Below are 16,427 nucleotides of genomic sequence, written 5' to 3' on the forward strand. Positions count from 1 at the left end.
AAGAATCTAGGAAATGGGCTGAAGGCATGGGGAAATTGGATGACGAAGGGTGTTGGGTGGACGCATCTGACGGGAAATGGTTGCTTCCTGATTCTTATGTATTAGCAATGGTCACAATGGCACACGGTCCAACACATGTGTGTGCCCAGCAAATTGCGAAGATATTACAGCAGGTTTGGGTGAATGATAGAATTTTGGAAACTGCAAAAAGACATGTTAGTAGTTGTATGATTTGCCTACAACACAATGTGGGTAAAGGGACAGTGACTCCAAGGGGAAGTTTCGGGCCCCCCTCTGTCCCCTTTGAAACCATTTACCTTGATTTCATTGAAATGGAACGTTGTAATAACTTGAAATATGTTCTTGTTATCATTTGTGCTTTTAGCAAGTGGGTCAAGGCTTTCCCTGCCAAAGATGCTACCGCCATGACCACCGCAAAGATCTTGGTGAAAGAATATTTTCCTCGATTTGGGCTCCCGAGGATAATCTGGTCGGATAACGGCCCACATTTCATCGCAGCTGTAATATTGCAAATATGTGTTGCCTTAGGGATTGAGAAACGTTTTCATTCAGCTAGGCACCCTCAAAGTGCGGGGTTGGTAGAAAGACACAACGGTATTTTGAAAAACAAACTTGCAAAAACATGTGCTGAGACTAAATTGAAATGGCCAGATGCTTTACCTATTGTATTGTTAGCTATGCGCACCACACCCCAGACTAGAACTGGGCTTTCTCCATTTGAGGTAGTAATGGGAAGGCCTGCTAATATTTGGGGCCTCCCTAAACCTAAAGCCCTGAGGGATGTGGAGAATGTATTGCTTGTAGATTATTGTAATCAATTGACTAAAAACCTGTATTTCATCTACCACCAGGTGAATGCCGCCTTACCTGTACGGTTTACGGGCCCAGGACACGATATATTGCCCGGCAGCTGGATCCTGGTAAAGGCCTACGAAAGGTCTTCCTGTCTCGCGCCTCGCTGGCGGGGACCCTACCAGGTTTTATTGGTCACCAGGACGGCAGTGCGGGTGGCAGGAAAGAAGAACTGGATACATGCAACTCACATCAAGAAGATCCCTCACCCGACGTCACACGTTACAGAAGAAACAGAACCCCTCGCTGGTGCTACACTCTCTGATCTCGGAGTAGCAGGCAGCGTTGTGAGTGCGTCGGAGAAGTTCTCTGAGCCTGAGGAGCTCGGGGAGCCGTCCATTTTGTCTCCGCACTCCCTTGATCAATCACTTCCGGAAAACCTTGTTTCGAGTTCTGCGACTTCCGTCGCCACCAACGTGACGCCCCCCTCAGGGAGCGACGATACTTTGCTTTTGGATCCAAACTTGGGTACCATCAGGTACAACCTTCGACCACGCGCTGCACGAGTATAGTGCATTTGAAAGGAAGAAGGAGTGATTGAAATACTATTGTCTTCCCTTTTTTTTGGAACAAAGAAAGGGGGGGGCGGGGTTCTGTTGGCTAGGGTTGGAAAGGACTAAGAAGTCGCGCGGCCAAAGTGCCGCCAGCAACGAACATTGGGGCCGTCGATCGGGATAGCCATGATGCCTGCCGCCTTCACCGCTGCTCCTCGTATTGAACTATTAGATAAGGAGGTGACCAGTTCGAACAATGGACAATGTGCCTGGGCCCTGAAAACGTACTGTTGTGTTCTTGTTTTGATTACTGTTAGTTTTGCAACTGCTGCCGTAGGACTTTGGTACTTTGAAGAGATTTATCCTTTGAAGCCTCTGTTACCGACCGAAATTGTACCAACTGTTTTGACTCCCTCTGTACACCTTCATACTCTGTCCCCTAGGGACTCTCGGCATAGACAGAAATATCATAATAACACTTTGATGATAGTAATGAATGCTACACATGCTATTCTTAATAGGAGTAATTGTTGGATTTGCACTCACTTACCACAGCATGGGAACAAGGGACTGGGATGGTATATACATCCCTTACCTCTAACGACTTCCTGCTATGCCTCTCTTAGAGCACTCTTCTTTGGCCGATGGAATGAGAGCATCTCAGGGAACTTCGATGGCACTAATTTGAATGAATTTGAGAGACGTGAATTGACTCCCCTGGGATGCTCGCTTTTCGCAAATAGGAGTAGACCTAATATCGCTTCTATTAGGCCGTCTGATAAACTTTCCTTTCCTTTCCAAAATCTAGTTTCTTTCAAGATGGCTCCGATAGGCAATAAGGATGCCATGCCTCCTTCTTATTCTGTAAATCACAATCCTGATTCTGTCCCTTTCTGTGTACAAAGAAATGGCACTAGGCCAATGGGAGATTTTGAGCCTTGTATACATATTGTAAATTTGACTGGGGAAAATAGGCCTTTGTATGTAGGGGGACCCGTTTATTTTGTTTGTGGTAGTTTAGCTTTTCCCTGGTTGCCCAAGGATTGGCAGGGGACTTGTTACTTAGGGATATTGTTACCAGGTGTATTTATAGCCAGTACCTTAGAGGTATCCAAGGCTCGCCCGCGACGAGATAGTGATGGAGATACCCCCGGACAAGTGTTCGGGGATATAGCCAAATCAGTAGTCCCCTTTTGGGGACAAATAGCAAATTCAGAAAACATTAGGGGATTAGCGAGGGTATTGGAGAAAACGATCAACCGGACCACGGACATACTTTACAATATGACCTTAGAGCAAAAGGCGATAAGATTGGTAGCACTGCAAAATCGAATGGCATTAGATGTCATTTTAGCCGAACGAGGTGGAGTATGTAAATTAGTGGGATCCGCTTGTTGCGTTTTCGTACCAGATTCTTCACCAACAATATTTAAAGCAATTCAGAATTTACACACTCTTAGTTCTGAAGTCCATATCCCTGTAGGAGACTGGAGCCTTAGTACTTGGTTTTGGGATTCTCTACGATCTTGGGGGTGGAAGGTGCTTTCTGTCATTTTAGGTATTTTAGGGACTCTGTTATTTCTTTGCTGTTGTTTTCAATGCCTCCCGAGTATATGCGGAATGATGGGGGAATGTTGTGCCCAGGTAATGAGCGCAATAGGGCGAAAGATATACACTCCGAAGACAGCATCTAAAGAGTTCATGTTGCAAGAAGTTCTTACGAACGACCTTATGGCTATTGATATTTCAGACAATGATGCGGAACCTATGAATGATAAGGCCTTCGAGTATTTTCGAAAGTATTAGAAAAATGTTTTAGCACTTGGCATAGGCCAAAAGGAGGGTCTGTGGAAACCGATATAATATTGTGACCCCAATCGCATTGTTTAAATGTATGTTGGCCTACGCCAAGCTGTCTAAAGAACACTATGTACATAGGTTCCGCGGCAAGGTCTTGACCTTAATGTATTGTGTAAGCTGCCATTTTGGATCTAGCCGCCATTTTAGGTATTCTTGCAGTGTGGAAGTCACCCCGAATCACAAAATGGAGGCCGAATGACATTGCGAGTAAGACTTCGGCCATGGTGACCTCCGCACACGTGAATAAATAATATGTCCGCAGGCTACGTGTTAGGGTCATGAACTAAGACCCTGTCCTCTGTTCAACCTTTGTGTAAATATGTAACTGTATCAGCGGAACTGATCTAATGTATGTAAATTGTGTGTTTGACCTGGCTACGAACCCTAGCCATGGTTCCAAGAATGGTTAACTCGCAAGAGGGCTGGCCAATGTGGTACAAACTGTATAAAAACCCAAGCATCCCGATGATCGGTCTCTCCCACTTTCAGTGCGAACCTAACGTTGAAGGTTCGTGTGTTAGTCAGAGGGCCGAATAGCTATTCGCATGTCAATTTACTTTGATAACTTGGTAACTTTGTAACTTTGAAATAAAGCGCTTTATATGGTCCTTTGTAACCTGTGTTGGTGTGTTTCCATTTGGGCTTCCCGGCCTCATGTCAATTTCTCTGTTTCCACAGAACAAGTAGTGCGTAAATTACAATTCCTTAAACAAAAAGTTTACGAAAAAGGGGACAAAGCCGACGCACTATTAGCCGCCAGACTCAGGGAACAAAGGGCAGAGCGCAAGGTACATGAAATAATAGAGAATGATCCCTCCACGACTCAAACCCCTTGCACCATTCCAGAGTGTTTTGCTAACTTTTATGAGACCCTATACACTTCAGAAGTAACCCCCGGCCAATTAGACACAGATTCCTACTTATCCCCAATCAAAATGCCCAAAATAACATATACAGAAGCTGAACTCCTCGACTCCCCAATAGTTGAACAGGAAGTCCACGATGCAATAAAAAGGCTAACCCTGGGCAAATCTCAAGGGGAAGATGGCTCTACGGCAGGCTTCTATATAACCTTTAGCAAACAACTAACACCATTTATGACAAGCCTATTTAACTAAATACTAGAGACGGGAGAAGCTCCAGATTCCTTTAGAAAGGCTTTGATATCGGTGATCCCTAAAGACGGGAGAGTTCCCAAACACTGTGGATCATACGGCCCTATCTCCCTAATCAATCTTGATGCCAAAATCTATACAAGGGTGTTGGCTGCTAGGCTAGAGAGATTAATGTCTCAGATAATACACTCTGATCAAGTTGGGTTTATACTGGGAAGGCAAGGGGTGGACACTATGCGTAAAACACTCCATCTGGTTCACGCATCGCATACGCTATCTGATGATCCTGCCCTCTTTTCGATAGATGCAGAGAAGTCCTTTTATAGAGTGGAGTGGGAATTCCTGAGAGCGGTTTTAAGAAAGGTGGGAATAGGACCGAAATTTAGAAAGGGAATACAGTCAATTTACACATCCCCTAAGGCATCGATATTCGTAAACGGAGAATACTCCAGATGGTTCAAATTGAAACGTGGAACCCGACAGGGATGTCCCCTCTCCGCAATTCTTTTTGCACTTTCCCTAGAACCCCTAGCACAAAAAATGAGAACCAACACTTTGGTAGAGGGCATTCGACTTGGAGGAACGGAATATAAGATAGCACTCTACGCAGATGATATACTACTGCACATAACAACCTGTTTGTTTCCATTCCCCGCGCCCTACATCTACTAGATGAATATGGGCGGCTCTCTGGGTTCAAGGTGAATAAGACCAAATCGATACTATTCCCCCTTCAAGGATCTGAAGAAGAGAATGAAACCAATTTGCTCCCACTGGGCCTCAAAATCGAACACTCTACACTAACCTATTTGAGTATGCAGATCACCAAGTCTTTAACTGAACTATACAAATCCAATTTCCCTCCCCTTCTCCAGCGATTCACTGCTGATCTGAATAAATGGAGTAAACTCACGATTTCCTGGTTAGGGCGAATTAATGCCATTAAAATGGTTTGCCTCCCCGATTCCTGTATCCCTTCCAAATGCTCCCTGTCGATATCCCTAAAGAATTCTTCATTGAGGCCAAAAAAATTATGGTACGTTTTCTCTGGCAGGGGAAGAAGGCGAGAATCCTGTAAAACACCTTAATGCTTCCTAAAGAGAAAGGTGGAGTGGGGCTCCCTGACCTACACACTTATTATAAAGCCACCCAGCTACGTGTCCTTATCCCACACCTCCGAGATCCCAAAAACCTCCAATGGATCCAAATGGACAACCATTACCTGTCACCAGCGACAGTCTCAGAATGGTTATGGACCCCGCAGAAAAGTCTACAACGCAGACTCGAAGGCCACCCAATATTAAGCACCATATGGAGCATATGGCGAACAGGTAGAGAAATGTGCAAGATCACCACCTGGCCGTCCCCACTTAGCCATCTATGGTCCCCTGGCATAAATGATCACATCCCTAACGTAGGAAGATTCCAATCATGGTATGAGGCGAGCCTGGAGAGGGTTGGACAACTACAAAGAAAGGACTCCATTTCCCTCCCGGAATTGACTGAAGCTCTAGGAATAGGCACACTATCCACATTCCAATACATTCAAATAAAAGGTGTGTTAACGAAAACAGAATGGAAGGATAAACTTAAGAGAGACCTCACCCCCTTTGAGAAACTCCTAGACTCCAAATCCGAAATGAAGCGCCTCATATCCGCAATGTACAAAGAATTAATAGATGCAGATGAAGGCTCCACGGACTCTCTGAGAAATAGATGGGAAAAAGACATAGGAGGTGAGTTAAGCCCCGATCAGTGGGAAATTATGTGTAAAGCGGCATCCAGAACGTCCATATCCAACCAATACAAACTTCACGCTATTAAATTACTACACAGATGGCAATATGTCCCACTCGGGCTCTCTAAAATGTCTCAAACAATGACTCCAAAATGCTGGAGACGATGTGGAGAAACAGCCGACTATTGGCTCATGTGGTGGAGCTGCCTGCACATAAAGGTGTTCTGGGATGAGGTCCTAGGTTGGATCAAAGAAATAGACGGTATACAGAGGGCTGCTGACCCTTACCTGATCCTATTTGGGTTGGAAAAGAGTGAAGACGAATGGACCAGAATCCAAGGACTGGTCCCCCCATTAATGCTGGCGGCCCGTGCCTTACTTGTAATGAAATGGCGATCCATAACTGTCCCGAGGAAGAATGAATGGATCAACATAGCTTCCAACATTTATACCATGGAATTGATCAAAGCCTCTCTGCACAACAAAGCCTCGCAATGTGAAACCATATGGATGGACTTCAAAAACAAATACCTAACACCGCCCGATGAACCCCCAAAAACTTAACACAAACTAAAGGGATCAATACAAGACCTAGGAAAAAGCCCCAGATCCCTCAACTGAGAAACCACAGCATTAAAAGAACTATGAACACTTTTCTTCCCACAACATGTATAGGATTTGTAAGGCGTCTGCTCAACCAACGGGGGGCAGGGGGGAGGGTGAGGGTAAAGATTCTTATGTTAACTGTTACATTTAGAGAATGAAGACAAGAGTTAGAATGTTTATAAATATAACGGTGCTATAATCTTACCTCTTCTCATGTAACCATGAGCTAATATTCATGTAATACATAATGTGAATTTGTTTGTTTAAAAATCAATAAAACCAAATTAAAAAAAAAACACCCTTGAACTGTGATCACTTTTGCCTGTCTTACTACTTTATACCATGCCTTCCTTACAATAGCCTCTGCTACATTTCTGCTGTTTTTTTCAGAGGGGCACCTGCAGCTAAGTCTCCCTTTGAGGCTTTGTGTTTACATGGTGGTGGTTAAAAAGTGCACACCTGGCCCCATAATCTGAAGCTGGACTCTGGACACCATCATTTTTTACTAACGAGGGAAAAGGCAGGACTGCTATTGTAATGTGTACTGGTGTGCATGAAAACTGCCATGTTATTTCTATACAGATTATGCCCAACCACACAACTGAAGATATTTACAAGATGTACATGTGTGAAAGATGCCAATGCTTGTCAAGTAGTTAGGAGTAATTTGTTCAGGAAACGTTTGGAGTAGTGTCACATCTAGCATCTGCTTCAAGTATTGCCGAGTTAAATTAAGGGCAGGAAATCAAAGAAAAACAAGCATTGGCAAAGTCAATGTTTTTGGCGTTTACTGCTGTCCATTGCATTTTGCATTTATAGGCACCAGGGTGCAAGGATGAGAGTGCAAAGTTTCAAAGGAGGATGCCCTAAAGGGTGCAGGTGTGCAAGAGAATGAGAAGGAAGGAGAATAGAGCAAGGGAGTAAACGACTGAGAGAAGCTGCCCTTGATGATGATCAAGAGGAAATATGAGTGAGAAAGGTTGAGAGGGTAGGAAATAAAACAAGAGTGTGAAAGGAAGGATGAGGGGTAGAGAGAGTGGCGTTAGGGTAGGTGGATGGGTTGTAGAGGAAGTGAAATTTGGGCAGCTTGTTGGATGTAGAGAGAGTGGGGGTTGGGTGCATGGGAGTAGAGAAGGTAGTGGGGTAGTGTGGGTGGTTGGGGAAAGAGAGTGGGGTGGGTTGAGTGGGTGGGGTTAAGGTGGGTGGGGTATAGAGAGTGGATGTTGGGTGGTTGTGGTAGAGAGAGTGGAGGTTGGGTGGGTGGGGTAGAGAGAGCGTGGGATGGGTGGGTTGTGGGGGTAGACCGAGTGGAGATAGGGTAGTTGGGGTTAGAAAGAGGGGGGTAGTTTGGGTGGGGATAGAGAGGGTGGATGTGGGGTAGAGACAGCAGGGGTAGGATTGGTGGGGTAGAGAGAATGGGGGTTGGGTAGGTGACGGTAGACAGAAGGGGGTAGGGTGGGTGGGGTAGTGGGAGTGGGTGTTTTGGCGGGTGTGAGTGTAGAGAGCGGGGGTAGGACCAGGTGACTCAGGAGTAGAGGATGGAGGTAGGGTGCATGCTGGGGTAAATGGAGGAGGTTGGGCGGGGGTGGGTACAGAGTGTGGGGTAGGGTGAATAGGAGTGGGTGGGGTTAGAGAGAGTAATGGGGTGGTTGGGTCATGGTAGTTAGTTGGGGGAAAAACATGAAGAAATAAGCAGCGTTGGGAGGACTTGTCAAATGTAGCCCAAAATAGCACAAACAAGTGGTAGAGAGAGTGGGGGCGTGGGTGTAAATAGAGTGGGCATGGGGTGGGTGGGTCGCTTTAGAAAAGCATCCTCACGGGGACCAAACAGATCCGCAGTCAAAAGTCGATCAACAATAGACCCTCTTAGAAAAACAGTCCATTATGAAATAACTGCGCAGCTGGGAATAGAAAGCCCGACACCCCACTTGTTTCTTACAAGGTTGCTGATTGTAGCAATTATTGTTCGAGAACCTCTCATTTGGAAGTATGGCGGGGGAGTTTGCAAAAGAGATTTTAGCGATTTAGCCGTTTCATGCTGCTGTGATATTGCCTGTTGCTATGCCAACTAGATATTTCTAGTTCAGAACCCCCATTCCCTCTCCCTCTTCTGTAACAATGGTTTTGCCAATTGTACTAAAATAACTTGAAGTGATGGTTCTTAAAATTGCTACACCAAGAGCCAACTATTTTTGTAGTTAAGGAAAAGTCTGCTTTATTTTTAAACATTTGGAGTCATGAGATGTGTTGATCTCCAAATTGTACTGACCTAAGCGTATACATACAGATTATTTTACCAACAAAAATTACATTAACCATCTGGATTTGAAGGCAACAGCAATGTCTGTTGACTGCAACATGACTGATCTCAAACATCAACAGTATGCGAATTGCTGTAAAAACCATTTTAATTGCATATGTCTTTTAATGTTCAGTGCTGGTTAAAACTTGCACTTTTCTGCAGAAAACTATGTTGCATCATTCCATTGCACCATGCCGTTCACTAGGACACACCTTAGAAGGGCTAGTTGGGAAAGCTAGGTGGAGTTGTTATATCCTGCGTTTAAATATCGCATTATTGGCCTGCATATTGAAGTAACAGTTTCAACTGATATACACATCACAGAAAAGAAAGCTGTATTATCGTTTTTGTATGTCAACCCAACCTGTGCTGTCTGGTTTAGAGACAAAAATCAATTAAATAACTCTCGCAGAAATGTTACCTCAGCAATATTTTTAGCTTGAAGACAGAAGAGTCCTGTTGCATGTCAATTGCGCACATTAAAATCCCAACAGGCAGACTCAGCCTACCGAGGTTGATTTTACTAACACATTTGGTGTCCTAAACCATTGTAAACTACAGCTCTTCAAATATCAAAACTACACAGCAAACCTTTTAGGAGAACAACATTATTATTGAACATTCAATGGTAACATACAAAATTAAGCTTAAAACTGCTTCTCTAACATTCAAATGCATCAATAACTTAGCAATGAGCTACCTGAAAGAGAGGTTCAAAAGAAGTCACATCCAGACCCACCAGAGAAGCCTACACGAATTGCCCATCAGTCAGTCCCCCCATTCAAAATGACGACAATCGGAGGGAATAGTTTCCCTGTCAAAGCGGCCCAATTGTGGAACTCCCTCCCGCCCACTCTATCTTATCCACACTATAGATTAAAAATTATCAAGTGGCTTAAAGAAAACGACCTATAAGCTCTAGCTATATCAGACATTTCATTTATCAACCAAACTGGACCCTGCTCTTCTACTGTATATCCTTATTTGTAAATGTATATGTACTACTTGCTGTATTCGTATTAACATGTACCTCTGTGACCATGTAACCCTGTAACTTGTAAGCTTAAAGTATTCTTGTTCTCGCGCCCTGATACCCTCTGGTCTGGCGCGCGTTACAAATAAATAAAAAAACAAACAAATAATGTGTGTATTTACCGGATAATGATGCAATTGAAAGGGGCTTTGCACTTACGAGCATGCAATGCTCTGAATATCTCGTTAGGTTCTACAGTGTCCTCCATAAGTACCTGTGGTCCTTCCTATCAGAAAAATTGCCTTATTTTCTTGTACATGCTCGGGGGTAGTGTTGGGTGTTTAGAGGTAGCTGGATTGTGATGAGTTGCTTAGGAAGTGGCCTTATCTAAGCCATAGAAGCTTTGCAAGATGAAGATAAAGCCACCCACACTACCCCAATCTCTCTACTCCTAGCCCTGCTCGCTCTACTCCCACCCACCCTAGCCCCCATCTCTCTACTCCAGTTCTTCAGATGTTGGGCAACAGCTAACCCACCTCTTTTGTGATCTGTGAAGGCACAGGAATTGCAAGGCCTGCATGCAGAGCACAATCTCCTCCTCTGTGTTTTGTACATAAATGTGCCAGAGTCTGCTGTAAAGCATTGTATATATTCACACATCAATGGCGATCGTTATTAAGTTGTGATAAGGAATTGTCATCATTTAGGAACCAATCTGATTTTGTGAAACATTTAAATTTATCTTTGTACAGCTATTTAGCAGGACCGACAACATTGGATTGCTAATATGAAGCTGGGCACTTGTGGTAGGCAGAACAATGTTATTCCATACAATATATGTATGTTTTAACACATGTTTTACGGCGAGGATGGGCTGGCGCTGTGTCTCTGTAACCCACAGGTATTGTGCAGAGAAGGGGGGGAGGCCCCTAAGGCAGTCCGATGGGCCCTCGGGGATCGAGGTGAAGAGGCCCCGAGGGGCCGTTGTCTTGGGTGGGAGGGGGCCAAGTAGGAGGAGGTGTCTCGGGCCTCCCCCAGGCCAATGTCAGGGCCCGCTGGCTTGTCGCAGGGCTAGGGGCGTGATGCTGTTCAGAGCCGTTGGTGGGTCGGCTCCGGCTGATGCTGGACCCGTGCTGGGGGGGAGCATGCCAGGCGGCGGGCCTCCTGCAGCTCCTTGGGGTCCCAGGGATGACACGGCAAGTCCACAAGGGACCATGATAGTATGGTGGATGGGGCCGACATGACACTGCAGGTGGGGTGGGCTCGGTGGTGGGGCTGACCCGACACCGCAGGCGGGACGGGCTCTGCGGCTGGGCCGACCCCGGGTCTGGTCCGGGCGTTATTAGTTCTGTCCTGGAGGGAGGGCAGGCCAGGGAGCCCCCCGCAGCTCCCCACCGTCTCGGAGCTCAGGTGTGGGGGGGACGCGTGATGTTGCTAGGGGGGTGGTGTCATGGCCCGGCCCCCTGCTTCCCTGCCGAAGCCTTCCGCCACGGGCTGGTGGGCCAGGGCAGGTGCCGGGGCCGCCCCTCCGCCGGTGCTGTGGTCGTGGGTGGGGGGAAGCTGCCGCGGTTCGCCTCTGCCAGGCCGGCGGAGGATCCAAGCAAGACGGGTCCGCGGTGGAGGCCGGCACCGGGCGCCGATCCCCTCCTTGCTGCTGGGTGCAGGGTTGAAATAGGTGCTGCCGCCCCTCGGCGCTCACAGTCTGGATGTCTGGGGTCCTCGGCCCCCGTGGTCCACGCCAGTCTGGTCAGCTGGGCTGAGGGCCTCAGTTCGGGTCTGCGGGAGCCGCCATCTTGGGGGATAAATCCTTCCCCAGGGTGAGCTCTTTGAGTAGTGAACGGGGGTCTTCCCCGATTCGATTTCGAGTCGGGCTACTGGCTCCCAGGGTGTTCCGCCGCAACTCAGGTTGTCTTCATGTAGGGATCGATATTATTAAACTGCCGTTTTATGGCAGCAAGTCCCGGGCGTCCCACGGAGCTCTCAGTGAGGCGTCCGCATCGTCGGCGCCTCAAGCCATGCCCCATTATTTTTAATTTTAATGTCTTCTAGTCTTTTCAGGAGAATTTTGTGGCAGATGGTGTCCAAGCAGCTGAGATGAGCAGTAGGATGAGGGTGCTGTCTTAGTTTTCATCAGAGTTTTTTTAAGTTTGTCTCAGATTGGACACATAGCTGATTCTCTACCCCTGGATGGTCTAAAACCATGTTGTGCCTCATTGAGGAAATTGTTGGTTTTGTTAAAGCCACAAAGTTTACCATGTATGAGTTTTTCAAGCAGTTTCATAATTAATGGAATGTTTGAGATTCAGCGGTAGCTAGCAGGGTCATTCATGTCTGATGTGTGTTTTTTGTTCTGTTCTGATGTAAGCAGATTTCAACAGAGCTTGGGTACATACAATGCTGATGGGGTCAATGTGGAGGGATGGGAAAATAGGTGTTAATTCTGAATATTTCTTCATGGATTTATCAGAATTGGGAGGGCACTACACTACTGCTTAAACCAGCGAAACCCCCAGAAGATTGCGGCTCTTATAAGCCATTGTCATTAATAAACACGGACGCGAGGATTTTCGCAAAAATTCTAGCAACCAGACTTACACCACTGATGCCCTATATGGTACATGAAGACCAGGCAGGATTTATCAATGGCAGATCCACAGCAATGAATATTAGAAAATGCCACAAAATTTTGGTCACAGTCCCCCCGAAACTCAAGGGATAGCGGTACCACTCGATATGCGAAAAGCATTTGGCACTGTCTCCTGGCCCTTTCTATTTGGAGTACTGCGGAACTATGGGTTTGGCCCTAATTTTATAAAATGGATACAAAAATTATATACATGTCCCCACGCCAAGATTAGAGTTAACGGAAAGTTAACAAACAAGCTAGAACTATGTGGAGGCACCCGATAGGGCTGCCCATTGTCACCTTTACTGTTCGCCCTGGTAATAGAACCCCTGGCTGATATACTTAGGTCACGTTACAGCTCTTATGGACTATTGCTAGAGGGCAACCCACAAATTATAACTCTATATGCCGATAATATCCTATTGTATCTTAAGAATCCAGATCGCTCATTAGGCAGGGTCCTGGCTGAGGTTTAGAGATTTGGAGAATACTCAGTCTTACGTCTAAACCCCAACAAATCAGAGTTATTCCCACTGACAGAAAATACAACGCAACCCAAAGATTTATATGGTCTCATCTGGAGGCCGACGCATATTCTGTACCTAGGTCCATACATTGCCAGGACCACCCAACTATCCTGAGCCCTGAACTATAGCGCACTGGCTGACACATTATGCACTAAGATAAAACGCTGGAGCGCCCTACCCATTTCAATGATGGGAAGAATAGAACTAATCAAAAGGACAATACTACCAAAACTATTCTATCTATTCAGCACAATATCGGTTTGGCCAGGGCACGCTCTGTTTACAAAAAGGAACAGCACCTGCATCGAGTTTGTTTGGGGAGGACATCCTAGACTGAGCTGGAAAACATGAACGGATACGTACCCGAGGGAGGGGGTTGATGGCACCGGGCCTGGAATTATAATATCTTGCGGCACAGGCACACCACGCCGCCCAGTGGGCCGCACACTTTCTCAACCCAGGTACCCCACCTCCCGCTAAAATAGCGGATATATTTGGCACGGACAGGCTATACCACCCTAGTATGCTACTCTGGGGGGACCCCCAAACACCTTTCACCTTAGACGGTGAAGTGGCTGTGCATTGCTCAATGGGGACAGGTATTTTTTTAAAAAGCGCTTTGTCCAATGGGTTGATATAAAAGATATAGTGGGAAACAAAAATAAACATAAACAGCAATATATGCTTGTAAGAAACGCCATACAAAAGGAATGCCCCACATTCCCAAATGAACCAGAGATAAATATGGGGCTTGGATACATATTTACTGGGGCGACACAGAAAATCAGTCTCAGCATTGTATAAAGTTATAGTGCAGACACACCCAGCAGATACACACATGGCCAGGAACAAATGGGAACATGATCTGGGACAACAAGTAGAGGATCTAGAATGGTCCCAAACCTGTGCACTAACTAAACAAATATCGTGCAATTCTAGGTACAAACTAATTCATTATAAAATAGTACACAGGACACATTATACCCCCGCAAAACTCAAACGGATTTAGCCGGACACCCCGGGAACATGCCCGAGATGTAATAAAGAAGATGCAAATATATACCATATGCTCTGGGCATGCATAAAGCTGAAAGACTACTTGGCTGGGGTGTGTGAAGCACTGGACGGGATGGCAGATCAGCCGGTGGAATGGTCCCCACGGATATGTCTGCTAGGGGTGGTGGGGAAAATTAACCCGACATGGAGAAAATTGTTAAATCTGGGCCTTTTAATAGCCAAAAGGGCAATATTAATGAAGCGGAAAAATGCAATCCCGCCAACCAAGGCGGATTGGGACAGAGATATGGTATGGACAAACGACACAGGAGAACTATATATAGACTCGGTGCTGCCCCCATCCAAACCTAGAAATATATGGGCAAGATACAAAAAATTATTTGTCAGATCAGGCTGAAAACGAAAATGCAGGTTCTGAGGGAGAATAACTGTGTATGATGTAAGGTAATGAAGTAATGTGAAGTATACATATGCATGTGCTATACCTGTGTGCAATAATAAATAAAGTTTAAAAAATAAAAAAGAATTGGGAGGGCACAGATCCTCTGGAGATCTAGTTGGGCTACATGGCTCAGTGGTTGTAAGTCCTCTGCAGAGAAGAAGTGAAAAGTGGTTAAAGAGATTGTAGAGGAGGTGGAGGAGAATGTCAGTGGAGTGTCGTCTATGATGTATGAGGGTGGCCATCCTTTATTGTGAAGGTATTCTTTGATGTCAAGGATCTTTTTGTTAAAATGTGCAGCAATCTGATCAGAGTTCTTGGGTAGGAGTTCTATTGCAGGCTGTTGAGTTTTGTAATTCTTGGATGATCTTGTACAGTTCCCTTATGCTCTGATACGATTCAATGTGCTGGATTATAACATCAACATGACTTTCGTAGCTTCCCCTGCATGATCAGCACTTTATCATTAACCTGTAGCATGCAGCTTGTGTCGTTAAATTAACATTGGGTGTGTTTAAGCTTAAACTGGTTATTGTATGACACAGCTTTAAATCAAGGCAAATTGGCTTTAGGAGATTTTTTATACCAAGGGTAGATTTACAGCGGTGATTAAATTATTACCTTTCAGAAGGCAACTTCAAAAAAAAGCAATGGTATCTTCATAATAGTACATAGTTTGCCATGCGGATGGCTGAAAGGGGGCTGAATATGACATTGCTTTTACCATGCTCATGTGCACTGGAAGGAGACATAGCCAAACAGCACCTGCAGGCTCTTTGCCCCCTTGAATGCTTTCTGTCTCGTAGCTTTTCTTCCAGTGATCGAGCAACACGTAATAGCCAAAAATAAAAATGGTGGGCCACTGCATTATGAAGTATATGAGGGATGTGTTTGTTTGTTTTTCAGCGATTGTTCACTGATGGTAATGAGCCATAAGGTTTATAGTGAAAATTTTGAAACCAATAATGTCGAAAGTCATTTTTTCGAGAAAAAAAATGTCTAATTTTTTTTTAATGCATTTTTTTTCGAAATGGGGGGGTTCCGCCCCAACCCCACTTTTTAAAAAAAAAAAATTTTACCCATTTTTTTTATCCCGAACCCCAAAATAAATATATAATTTTAAAAAACGGAATTCGACATTTTTTTTTTCGACATTATTTTTTCGAAAAAATGACCGACCACTGAGCTATAAGTTATGTCTAACAAATAGAGAATTGAAAAGCTTATTTTGGATAAGTCTGTCATGTTTTTTTTAGCAAATGTTAATCATTGTTTTGATATTGTAATTCTTTCTTCATTTTAAGAGGAAGCTCGCTTACTTGCTGAAAAATTAGAGGCTGAAAGACTTGAAAGGCAACGGCTAGCACTGGAGGAGAGAGAACGGCTTGAGGCAAAAGTGAGTATTTGTCTTTAAATGTAAAAAATCCTACTAGTACATTGTTTATAATCAGCTTTGTGAAAACTAAGAATTTAAATAGGTTGCATAATGTACCACCAAACATGCCTAATGTGACTGCAAAATCACAAGCCAGTGAATGTACAGGATCGCCTCCAATTAAGCCAATATCTGTGGCATTTATTATTATTTGTAATTGATAAGCTTCCAGGCCACTGTCTGCCACTGCTTCGGTGGCAACACTGCAGCCTGAGGCCTCTTCCATGCTGTGAGCTGGCATGCTCTTACGTGTGGCTGTCACTGCATCAGGCTCAAGGCTTGGACAGCTGCCAGCCTACCAACTTGCATACCCGCATCCAAGCAGCCCGGGAAACCACTCTTACACAGCCCTGCCTGCTGCCCGCCCACTAGTTAAGCCACGTCCACCACCAACCCACAGCCCACCTGAAAGAAGTCTCCAC

At 45.2% G+C, this 16,427-nt stretch overlaps 1 protein-coding gene across 1 annotated transcript in view; it reads left to right on the top strand.

Annotated features, from left to right (window-relative positions):
• The window catches only part of DNAI7 (dynein axonemal intermediate chain 7), a gene marked incomplete in the record, with an annotated part of 1,381,690 nt that overhangs the window by 429,387 nt on the left and 935,876 nt on the right, over positions 1–16,427 (top strand). Inside the window, 1 exon segment of the mRNA XM_069628488.1 lies at positions 15,875–15,966. Within this exon segment, the coding sequence (XP_069484589.1) occupies positions 15,875–15,966 (92 nt within the window).

This window comes from Ambystoma mexicanum, chromosome 12 (genome assembly GCF_040938575.1).
Source record: "Ambystoma mexicanum isolate Mex_15411 chromosome 12, UKY_AmexF1_1, whole genome shotgun sequence".
NCBI classification, from domain to species: Eukaryota; Metazoa; Chordata; class Amphibia; order Caudata; family Ambystomatidae; genus Ambystoma; species Ambystoma mexicanum.